Consider the following 11,541-nt stretch of genomic DNA (forward strand, 5'->3'; position numbering starts at 1 on the left):
AAAAAAAAAAAAAACCAAAAAAATTAGCCAGGCATGGTGGTACGTGCCTGTGGTCTCAGCTACTTGGGAGGCTGAGGTGGGAGGACCACTTGAGCCCAAGAAGTCCAGGCTGTGTCCAGATGCAGTGGCTCACACCTGTAATCCCAGCACTTTGGGAGGCTCAGGTGGACGGATCACTTGTGATCTGGAGTTCAAGACCAACCCGGCCAACATGGTGAAATCTCATCCCTACTAAAAAAATACAAACATTTGCCAGACGTGGTGGTGTGCACCTGTAATCCCAGCTACTTGGGAGGTTGAGGCAGGAGAATCGCTGGAACCTGGGAGGTGGAGGTTGCAGTGAGCTGAGATGGTGCCACTGCACTCCAGCCTGGGGGACAGAGCGAGGCTCCATCTCAAAAAGAAAAACAACAACAACAACAACAACAACAAACGAATAAAAAAAGAGGTCGAGGCTGCAGTGAACCATGATCATGCCAATGCAGTCCAGCCAGGGGGACAAAGCGAGACCCTGCCTCAAAACAATAAAAATATAAATAAAAATAAAATATAATAGCAAACGTCTCATAGAGTTGGTGTGAGCATTAAATGAGCTGATAAATGTCCCCGGAAAACAGTAAGTGCTACGGAAGGGTTTGTCACTGCCACCACCATTAGCATATTTCAACTGCCATCACCCTCACTGTCCCCTGTTACCATCCTTTGACCAGGGCACTCCCAGCCGCAGTCTTTCTATCCTCTCATCCACCCTTCGTAACTGTAAGATCACTCAGCTCCCAAGAACCACAGTCTACGGGGTAACCACATTTCCAAATCTCAAACCAGACCCACCCGTCTGCACTTCCAGGGACAACAGGATATTTTCAAACCAGCCCAAAAGAGATGTGTGGCTCAGCATAAGAGGAACAGGAGAAACCAAGGCCTCTTGCCCTGAGAATGAGCTTGGAAGTGGATGTCCCGGCCTCACTCGAACCTCCAGATGACTGAGGCGCCAGTCAGGAGCTTGAGTGTACCCTCCGGTCACATCCTGAGCCAGAACCACCCAGCTAATCCACTCCTCATTGCTGACCCCCTCCCCATAAAAAACCTGCTTGCTGTTTCAGGCTGTTAAGTTGTGGGCTGTTTTGTTACACAGCAATGGATAACTAACACACGAAGCCTGGCGAACGTGGAGCAAAGCTGCCCAGGCCCTCAAGTCTGTTTATGTGGGTGTTGGCCTGTGTTTGCAGAAATCCAGCCACTGAGTCCTCCCATGCAGTCACTACTGCCCTCTGCATGGATACCTGCCACATCCCAGCCTGGGCCAGGAGCTCCACTAGGGCAGGAACGGGGTCTGCCGTCCCAGGAGGATCCCTGACCCCTGGCACACAGGGCCAGCAGCAGGCAGTACTTGGTCAGTGAAGAAACTGCCTTTCACCTGTACACACAGGGGATGTTTCTCTAAGAGGTAATTAAGTACAGGGCTGTGTAGCTACACTGACCAGAAAGCTCTAAAAGCAATTACCCAACAAGGGGAAAACCCTTCCTACTCATTCTTGGCCCATTTTATAGAGCACTGACCATGTGGATGGCCGCCTGGTGAGACTGGGGAATGCAGCAATAACTGAGACAGCTCCAGCTGCTGCCCTCAAGATACCTGAGCTGGGGTAGGGCCAGGGTGGGGATGTGTGTGACAGGGTTACTGTTCACAACCCTGCTGGGCCACAAGCCCTCCCCAACAATTCCAAAATCCAAAACACTCTGAAGACGGAAAGCTTTTGATGCTCATTTGGTGATAAAACCTCATTTGGTGCATAGGACAGCACGGTGGCTCATGCCTGTAATCCCAGCACCCTGGGAGCTGAGAGGGAGGGCCCCTTAAGCTTAGGAGACCAGCCTGAGCAACATGTGAGACCCTGTCTCTACCACAAATACAAAAATTCGCCAGGTGTGGTGGCGCACTCCTGTAGAACTAGCTACTCGGGAGGCCAAGGCAGGAGGATCACTTGAGCCTGGGAGGTAGAGGCTGCAGCGAGCTGAGACTATGCCATTGCACTCCAGCCTGGGTGAAAGAGTGAGACTCTGTCTCAAAAAAACAAAGTTTAAAAAAAGTTAAAAACTGTGCATAGGTGTGGGCTATAGATGGTCTTTTCTGTCCTACTTAGAATGAACATGCCACATCTGCTATAGAAATATTCAAGGGCTGGGGGCAAGTGCCACCCAGACCTTGACGCTGTTCCAAGTTCTGAGAAGTCCTGCATGTCTCAGGTTCCCAGAGTCTCAGAGAAGAGTCTGTAGGCCTGAGTTAAGAAGAAACACATTCAAAAGCCCTGGGGACAAAGAGGAAGGGGGTGCCCCAGGACTGCACGGGTACCTACCGGAACGAGCCATCTAGATTGGCACGGTGGATGAAGCTGAGCTTGGCATCGGCCCAGTAGAGCTTCTGCTCCTCTAGGTCAATGGTCAGTCCATTGGGCCAGTAAATGTCCGAGTCCACAATGATCTTCCGGGTGCTGCCGTCCATCCCCGCCCGCTCGATCCGGGGCGTCTCGCCCCAATCTGTCCAGTACATGTACCTGTGATGGGGGCAGGGCAAGAGGAGAAGCAGCTAACACAGATCTGTTTTTTTGTTTTTGTCTACACAGATGCAGACATGAAACAATAGACAGTGAACTTGCCCTAAAATCTCACCCACCAGAAATAACCAACAGGTAGGGTTTCATGTATTCCTGCCTTAAGTTGGGCAATCAAAATATACTATTTCCAACTTGTTCTCAGTTAACAGTAAATTCTGGGCACCTTCCCTTCTCGTGAATAGAAAGATTCCTTGTTCTTTTGACGATTGCATAGTGTACTGTGATGTAACTTTTTAAAATAACTTTGGGTTATTTCTGATTTTTTTGCTACCATGAAAATGCTGTAAATGAATCTCTAAAAGGCAATTCAAAACATGCAGGATGGAAGATTATTTAGTGCTAAAAAGAAATGAGCTATCGGCCGGGCGCGGTGACTCACGCCTGTAATCTCAGCACTTTGAGAGGCCAAGGCAGGCGGATCACGAGGTCGGGAGATTAAGACCATCCTGGCTAACACAGTAAAACCTCGTCTTTACTAAAAATACAAAAAATTAACCAGGCATGGTAGCATGCGCCTGTAGTCCCAGCTATTCAGGAGGCTGAGGCAGGAGAATCATCTGAATCTGGGAGGGGAAGGTTGCAGTGAGCAGAGATTGCACCATTGCACTCCAGCCTGGGCGACAGAGCAAGACTCTGTCTCAAAAAAAAAAAAAAGAAAGAAAGAAAGAAATGATCTATCAAGCCATGAAAAGACATGGAGGAAACTTAAATGCATATTAGTAGGTGAAAGAGCCAGTCTGTATGAGTCCAACTCTATGACACTCTGGAAAAAGCAAAAACACAGACACAGTAAAGCATCAGGTGGTTGCCAGGAGTTGGAGAGGAGAGGGATGAATGAGTGGAGCACAGAAAATCAGGGCAGTGGAACTATCCTGTGTGACATGGAATGGTGGGTGCATGTCCTTATTCATCTGTCTAAACTAAGAATGTACAAACCAAGGGCGAACCCTCGTGTAAACATGGATTTTGGGTGATGGTGCGTCAGCTGGCTTTCATTAGTTGTAACAAATGTACCACCCTGCATAGCATGCTGACAGTTGGGGAGACTGTGTGGGTGTGAGGACAGGGATATATAGGAACTCAGTACCTGTTGCTCATCAATTTTGCTGTGAACCTACAACTGTTTGAAAAAATTAAGTCTATTTAAAAACAACAAAACATGACCAGGCACGGTGGCTCGCACCTGTAATTCCAGTACTTTGGGAGGCTGAGGTGGGTGGGTCACTTGAGCCACCCTGGGCAACATGGCAAAATTCCGTCTCTACAAAAAATAAAAATTAAAAAAAATTAGCTGGGCATGGTGGCACACACTTGTAGTCCCAGCTACTTGGGAGGTTGACGTGGGAGGATCCCTTGAGCCCTGGGAGGTCGAGGCTACAGTGAGCTGTGACTGCACCACTGTACTCCAGCCTGGATGACAGAGTGAGACCCTGCCTAAAAAAAAAAAAAAAAAAAAGGCCGGGCGCGGTGGCTCAAGCCTGTAATCCCAGCACTTTGGGAGGCCGAGACGGGTGGATCACGAGGTCAGGAGATCGAGACCATCCTGAGCTACACGGTGAAACCCCGTCTCTACTAAAAAATACAAAAAAACTAGCCGGGCGAGATGGCGGGCGCCTGTAGTCCCAGCTACTCAGGAGGCTGAGGCAGGAGAATGGCGTAAACCCGGGAGGCGGAGCTTGCAGTGAGCTGAGATCGCGCCACTGCACTCCAGCCTGGGCGACAGAGCTAGACTCCGTCTCCAAAAAAAAAAAAGAATAAAACCCATGGAGCCTGAACCTGCAGCTGCAGCTGTTCCTGGGTAGGTCTATGGGTAATGTGAGTTTGCTTCTCCATGTTCCCAAGAGACAAGCATCACCCATCCATGAGAAACAAGCACGTCCTCAGGGCGCCCTTACTTGATCTCTGGCCAATGAACCAGGACAAACTGAGCAGAGACAATGTGCCCTACACCAGGTCTGGGATGGCAGGTCCCACCCCCACCACTACCCAGTGTGCCCTGTTTGGAGGTGACCACAGGGTATATGCCCAGAGGCTGGGAGTGGCTCTCAGCGGAGACCAGAGGGGAACCACACCAGCTTGGAGGACTCAGTTCCCATCCCAGCCAGTTGGGACGAGCCACAGGACACAAGAGCTGGCAGAGCTATTGTGTTTTGTCCACCCTTCTCAGCAGAGAAAGGGGACAGTGCCCAGAATGTCCTCTGAGGAGCCTCCTCCCACTCTTGGTCCATGTAAAATGGTGCTGACTCCCTTGCTCCCTTCTTCCTGAGGTGGGCGGCAAACCCCATTCCTCTTGGCCTTAGCAACTGATTTAGAAACAGCCAGCTCACCCAAGCCGGGCATGAGAGTGACCCCGGGACACAGGAAGAACAAGCCCTGCTTTGCCCTCTGGGGATCTCCATCCAGCAGAAGAGGCAAATGACAGACGCACAGCCACCTCCTCCCCCACCATGGCACTCTGTGGCCTCGGGAGCCTCAGGTGCACCACGGGGCCACTCCATCCAGGAGGCCTTGCTTCCCTAAGCAGTGTCATTCCCGAGCAAGCACCATCTCCACCTTCCAGAGGGGCTCTTGTGACAAGATCAATAAGAATGAGGGCACAGGAGCCTCCAACCAAATGTACCATCCTGCCTGCAGAGGGTGACCGTGCCCAGCTGCCATCACCAAGCCCCTCTCCATGGGGACAGGATAAGAGGGGCATCACATGGAACAGCTCTTCAAACAGTCCCTCTCAAGCTGCTGTCTCCTGTGCATCTAGTGAGAACCCAGCCAACACAGGGAAGCTGGGAATTGCTATTCCCATTAGACAGATGAGAAAACTGAGTCCCTAAAAGCCTGGCCTGTCCCAGGTTATAGGCGCTAAGCGGCAGCTCTGGGAATACATTTGGTGTCTGTTGAGGGCCTGAGCCAGGCCATCATATGACTCACCCTTCGCCAGCAAAGCCCGGGTGTGGGTGAACTTTTCCTGGCAGCCTGGGACTCCAAGGTGCTGGCAGCCAGCCCAGTGAAGCCTCCCGCGCGCCTGGGGTAGACGCCTTGCTTTACCTGCACGTCCCCGACCCCTAAGAGCCCGGACAGAGCCCAGAACCCCTGCCACCTCCTAAGAAGGTGTCAGGGGCATCAGTCTGGAGTTGGAGGGGACCCACACAGGCCTTCCCCAAACACCCCACCGTGGCCCATGGAAAAAGCTGGAAAACGTGCAGGAGCAGGGGCCTACGCATGGAGCATAATTCACATTCTTTCCCCGAGTTTCATAACAGAGGCCTGCTGGTTTCCTTAAATGGGGAATTGGCGAGCCAGTCGGTGACCAGAGACTGGTTGGCGTGGATGTGCTCTTGCAGAGTCTCAAATGCTACCACAAGCCCAGCCAAATTCCACGGAGGAAAATCGACTTCCGAAGACAAGCGCTGCAGCATGGCCTTCGTGCAGAGCCAGCTGCGGTTGTGGCTGTGTGTTATTTTAGGGAAGGGCCATTTTGCATTTTAAAGAGGGGGTTGGGTTTCACCCTGGCTTTAATTTGAGACCCGGGGGCCACTGCAGCCCCTTGTCAGGCTGGTACAGGCCGGTGCCTCCTCCCATGCTAAGCCAGTGTCTTTCGGGCCCCAGATCCTCAGGGGCCAGAGGGTCATCCCCAGAGCCCACTCTGCCACCCATGTGGGCATCCTAGCACTGGGAGGGACGTGCCTTCCCCCAACCCTGCCTTGACATCTGCGCAGGGCCACCTGCGTTGCTGAAACTGCAACCAAGTCGAGTCTCGGGAGGGGCCCCCCTGATTGCAGGGCTCTTGATCCTTTTGGCCACGTGCACACTGAGGGGGACGCTCGGACCCAGAGACTCCCTTCCTGATGATGGCCAGGGCAGGAACCCCCTCCTCTGAGGAAGGACCCTGCTGAGGGACAGCACTGCAGGAGGGCACAGGAGATGACGGGGGCTCTAGCAGGGCCGGGAGGAAGGCCAAGATGCTCCTGCAACTTTGTGCCTGTGGCCAGGACAGAGGACAAAATCCCCACTCTCAGGACAGTGGTCCTGCCCCAGGACTCAGCGCCCACACTTCTGCCTGAGGACCACTATTCAAGTCAGTATTTGGCGAGCGGAGTGGGGGTTGCTGCCCACGGGCGCTGTGACAGGCTGGAATCCTCTCCCTCTCCCCCTCCAGTGACATGGAGCCTAAAGGGACAGTCAGCACCTCAGGGTAGGACCATGGCTGGTGTCATCAGCATCACCGGATCTGATGAGTGGGAGCTGGCATGCCACTGTTTTCACTCTCTCATTCAAATGACTGGAGCAAAGGGAGCGTGTGGGGAGAGGCCCAGGAATCAACACTAAGGTCAACTTTGCCCCAGGGGCAGGGGTGGGAGTGAACAGCCACAGGTGCGATCCTGGGGAGGGCTTCTGGGAGAGAATTTAGAGGCAAGCACTTCAGTAAAGGAATCATTTCATTTCAAATGGTTAAGAAAAGCCAGAGCCAAACAGTGATGGCTGGCTCCCAAAGATGATGCAGGCAAAGTCAGCTCAAATCTGAGCACAGGAAAGACTACTCCTAATCAAGGGTCTAGCATCTCCCAACCAAGCACCAAGTACCTCCCAACCAACTGCCAAGCACCTCCCAATCTAATACCTCCCAACCTAGCACCTCTCAACTGGACACCAACTACTCCCAACCAAGCGCCAAGCACCTCCCAACCAAGTACCAATTACCTCCCAACCAAGTGTCTAGCACCTCCCAACTGAGCATCATGCACCTCCCAACAGAGCATCTAGCACTTCCTAACTGATCGCCTCCCGACCTAGCACCAAGCACCTCCCAACCAAGTGCCAAGCACCTCTCAATCTAATACCCCCCAACCAAGCACCTAGCACCTCTCAACTGGACACCAACAACTCCCAACCAAGTGTCAAGCACCTCCCCACCAAGTACCAATTACCTTCCAACCGAGCACCTAGCACCTCCAACTGAGCATCATGCACCTCCCAAAAGAGCACCTAGCACCTCCCAACCAACATGGCAAAAGCCATAAGGAAGTAAAAAGAGAAAACCATGCAGGCATGGAGACTGGACTTCTGGTGTTGAGGAAAGGGCATTTTTACTATAACGACAGCTAACATTTGTTGAACTCACAAACTGTTCTTGGTGTTTTCCATATGACGTACAGACAGGGATAGTGAGGCACAGAGTGGCACCGTGCCATCCTTAATCTTTTTTTTTTTTTTTTTTGAGACAGAGTCTCTCTCTGTCGCCCAGGCTGGAGTGCAGTGGCCGGATCTCAGCTAACTGCAAGCTCCGCCTCCTGGGTTTACGCCATTCTCCTGCCTCACCTCCCGAGTAGCTGGGACTACAGGCACCCGCCACGTCGCCCGGCTAGTGTTTTGTATTTTTTTAGTAGAGACGGGGTTTCACCGTGTTAGCCAGGATGCTCTCTATCTCCTGACCTCGTGATCCGCCCATCTCGGCCTCCCAAAGTGCTAGGATTACAGGCTTGAGCCACCGCGCCCGGCCCTTGTCTCATCTTTCTATCGAACCCACATGCAGAGTGCCAGCAAATTCAGTTGTCTTTCTCTTCAGAACAGATCCCAAATCTCACCACTCCTTACCCCCACAAGTGAGGTCTCCCCGCTGCTGCTTTCTGTCACCAGGATCCTGGTAATAACTGTGGACGTTGCTCCTGCCCCGACGCCACCCACACCACAGCTCACTCTCGCTCCAGCCACCAGGGGATGCTCTCCAGCACGAGTCAGACCTGGCACCTCCCCTGCTCAAGACCTGATGTGCCCTCTCCTCACACCTTGGCCCCTGTTCCCCTATATTCTGCTACAGCCCCTCAAACAGGCCCCGCCCCAAACCAGCCCAGGGTTTGCACTGGCTGATTCCTCTGCCTGGATGGCGCCGCTCCCAGATAGCCAGATGGCTGCTTCCAGTCTCGGCTCAAAAGTCACCAAGAGCCCGGCACCTGAGCTCCGAGAGAAGCCCCTCGCCACAGCACCCAGGCATGGCTTTATCTCCCCCCACACACATCCCTCTCAAATACTATTCATTTACTGTCTCCTCCCATCCACTGAAAGGGTCAGAGACAGGGCTATACCTGCTGCATGGGGAGCAGGACCAGTGCACAAGGGTTCACAAATGTGGGTGGATGCCTGGTTGGGAGGTGAAGGAGCTGCAGCGACCCACACTGTGAGGGAACGCAAGGATGGGAGGAGCACAGGTCCCAGCAACACAATGGCCACGGCAGCCACTGGTGAGCAACCGCAGGCCGGCCCTGGGAGAAGGCTTCCAGCAGGCTGCTATCTTTGGCCTCTCCCACCACTGCAGATGCCCCGTCCAAGCCAGAGAGACTGCTACACCAGCCGACCCTTCCAAAAAGGTCAGTAACCCCACGGCTCCTGGAGCCACAGTGCAGGGGGAGAGGGCTGAGAGGGTGACAGTTCACCAGGAGGAACAGAGGCCGCCCTGGAAGTCAGCTGGCTCCTGGGCAGCTGTAGGTGCCCAGCCCACTCGGAGGGCAGCGAGGGCATAAGAGAGGCTCCAGGGATAAGTGGTTGCCCAGCACAGCACCCCTGGGAGGCCAGGGGCACTTCTCAGTTGGTGGGGGCATGAGGCTGCTCTGGCCTGACCTCAGGGACTCAAAATACTTTGGCCAGGCCGGGCGCGGTGGCTCAAGCCTGTAATCCTAGCACTTTGGGAGGCCGAGACGGGCGGATCACAAGGTCAGGAGATCAAGACCATCCTGGCTAACACGGTGAAACCCCGTCTCTACTAAAAATACAAAAAAACTAGCTGGGCGATGTGGCGGGCGCCTGTAATCCCAGCTACTCGGGAGGCTGAGGCAGGAGAATGGCATAAACCCGGGAGGCGGAGCTTGCAGTGAGCTGAGATCCGGTCACTGTACTCCAGCCCGGGCAACAGAGCGAGACTCCGTCTCAAAAAAAAAAAAAAAAAATACTTTGGCCATAAATTCCACCGCGTCCCACCCCTACTGGTACCCCGTACTTACACACAGACTGGTTCAGATGCAGACACTCTCGCGCACATACTCGCTCACACAGGCACATACACGTGCATGCATAATCACGCGTGCACACTCACTCGCACAAGCATACAAATACCCGCTCACACACATGTGCACACACACGCACAGAGGCTGACACGTATGCGCGTGTGTGCTCGCGCGCGCACACACACACACACACAGGCTCACATCCTCCCACTCCCACACTCAGTTGCTCAGACACACACACCTGGCTCTCACACAAACCTGTTGGGCTCTGAAAGGCTCCAGCCCTTCCCATGCTCGTCAGAAGCCAGTCAATGGCTTCCTAAGTCACCGCACAGAGCAAAGAGATGAACTTGGCCACCATGGCACTCTGCTTCCCCAGCTCCCAAACCCCAGCCTTGGTGAGGACACTCTCATTCCCACTACCCCGGGCAGGCCCAGAGGAAGGGCATCTGCAGGGTCGTGCATCTCCAGGGAATGGCAACCAGCCCCTCCCGCCCGGCTCCTGCAGCCAGCGCCATGGGAGTCAGGGGGAGGTCACTGCGACAGGCAACAGCGAGTTGGTGGCCTCAGGACTAGAGCCCAGGGGTCTTCGGTCCTACTCCAGAGTCTGGACACTGTCCCACAGGGCACGGAAAAGGGAAGGGCTCCCAGAGCCCTGACTTCAGGGAGGAGGGCGGGTGCGCTCCTGTGGCAGGCCTGGATGCGTAGCTGCCCACTCCTGGGGCTTTCTAATCTAGAAGATCTAGGTCAGGCTGGGCGCAGTGGCTCACACCTGCAATCCCAGCACTTTGGAAGGCCGAGGCCGGTGGATCACTTGAGATTAGGAGTTTGAAACCAGCCTGGCAAAACCCTGTCTCTACTAAAAACACAAAAACTAGCCAGGTGTGGTGGTGCACGCCTGTAATAACAGCTACTCAGGAGGCTGAGGCAGGAGAATCGCTTGAACCTGGGAGGTGGAGGTTGTAGTGAGCCGAGATCGTGCCACTGTACAAAGAAGATCTAGGCCGGCCCCTCATCCGGTGAGGTCCAGGCTGGGAGTGCTGAGACTGTGGTGACACTGTATGAACTAACAGGCAAAGGGCTTCCAACTGAGCCTGGGAGTGGCAGGGAAAGGCTCCTGTGTTCTAGTCAGAGACCTCTGCCAACCAGTTCTGATGCAAACTCAGCACAGAACCTGACAGGTCAGCAAGGGCCAGGGCTCAGCACAGCCCAGGTAAGGGTGTGTGTATGGCCCCCAGAGTCACTCCCAGGCTGCAAGAGGAGGGACGAAGGAGGGACAACGGGCATCCAAGCAAACTGTTCCCTCTGCTTGGGAGTCTGGGGTGACCTGGCCTAGCTGGCCAGTGGAGTGGGGCCACCTCCCCTTAAACTCTCCACCCCGGACTTCGACTCTAAGGAGGTTCTTAGCTTTCCTGCCACCCACCCTCTCCCCACCTGGGATCATGGCCAGGCCCTGAGCCTTCAAGGGCCCAGGTGAACTCAGCCAGACGAGGAGCGGAGGAGGACACAGGGCAGCTTCCAGAACAGACCCAAGAACCACTCCCAGCAGGTTCTGCTTCCAGACAAGGAGCTGCACTTTTTCAGCCAATGCAGTTAGAAAGCCAGGAGAAGGTGCAAATTCCACCTGCCTGAGAGTCTGCACTTCCCAGGCCACCCACCATACACACAGCAAAGATGTGTTTAACCATTCAGACCCACAGCCAACCCCAACAGACATGCAAGTTTTAAAAAGGAACGTAACTATGAGCCAGGCGTGGTGGCTCACGCCTGTAATCCCAGCACTTTGGGAGGCCAAGGTGGGTGGATCACCTGGGGTCAGGAGTTCGAGACCAGCCTGGCCACCCTGGTGAAACCCCATGTCTTCCAAAAATACAAAAATTAGCTGGGCATGGTGGTGGGCGCCTGTAATCCCAGCTACTTGGGAGGCTGAGGCA

General features: G+C 54.1%; 1 protein-coding gene across 2 annotated transcripts in view; it reads right to left on the reverse strand.

Moving 5' to 3' along the window:
• Positions 1 to 11,541, reverse strand: part of LRP5 (low density lipoprotein receptor-related protein 5) — a 105,172-nt gene that overhangs the window by 92,316 nt on the left and 1,315 nt on the right. For both annotated transcript variants that reach the window (XM_011942322.1, XM_011942321.1), the window contains exon 2: positions 2,358 to 2,555. Coding sequence is in view for 1 of the 2 variants with exons in the window: in XM_011942321.1 (XP_011797711.1) it covers positions 2,358 to 2,551 (194 nt within the window). In the remaining variant the exon portion in view is untranslated. The remainder of the gene's footprint in view (positions 1 to 2,357; positions 2,556 to 11,541) is intronic.

The sequence above is a fragment of the Colobus angolensis genome, unplaced genomic scaffold, assembly GCF_000951035.1.
Source record: "Colobus angolensis palliatus isolate OR3802 unplaced genomic scaffold, Cang.pa_1.0 Scaffold21, whole genome shotgun sequence".
Lineage (NCBI taxonomy): Eukaryota > Metazoa > Chordata > Mammalia > Primates > Cercopithecidae > Colobus > Colobus angolensis.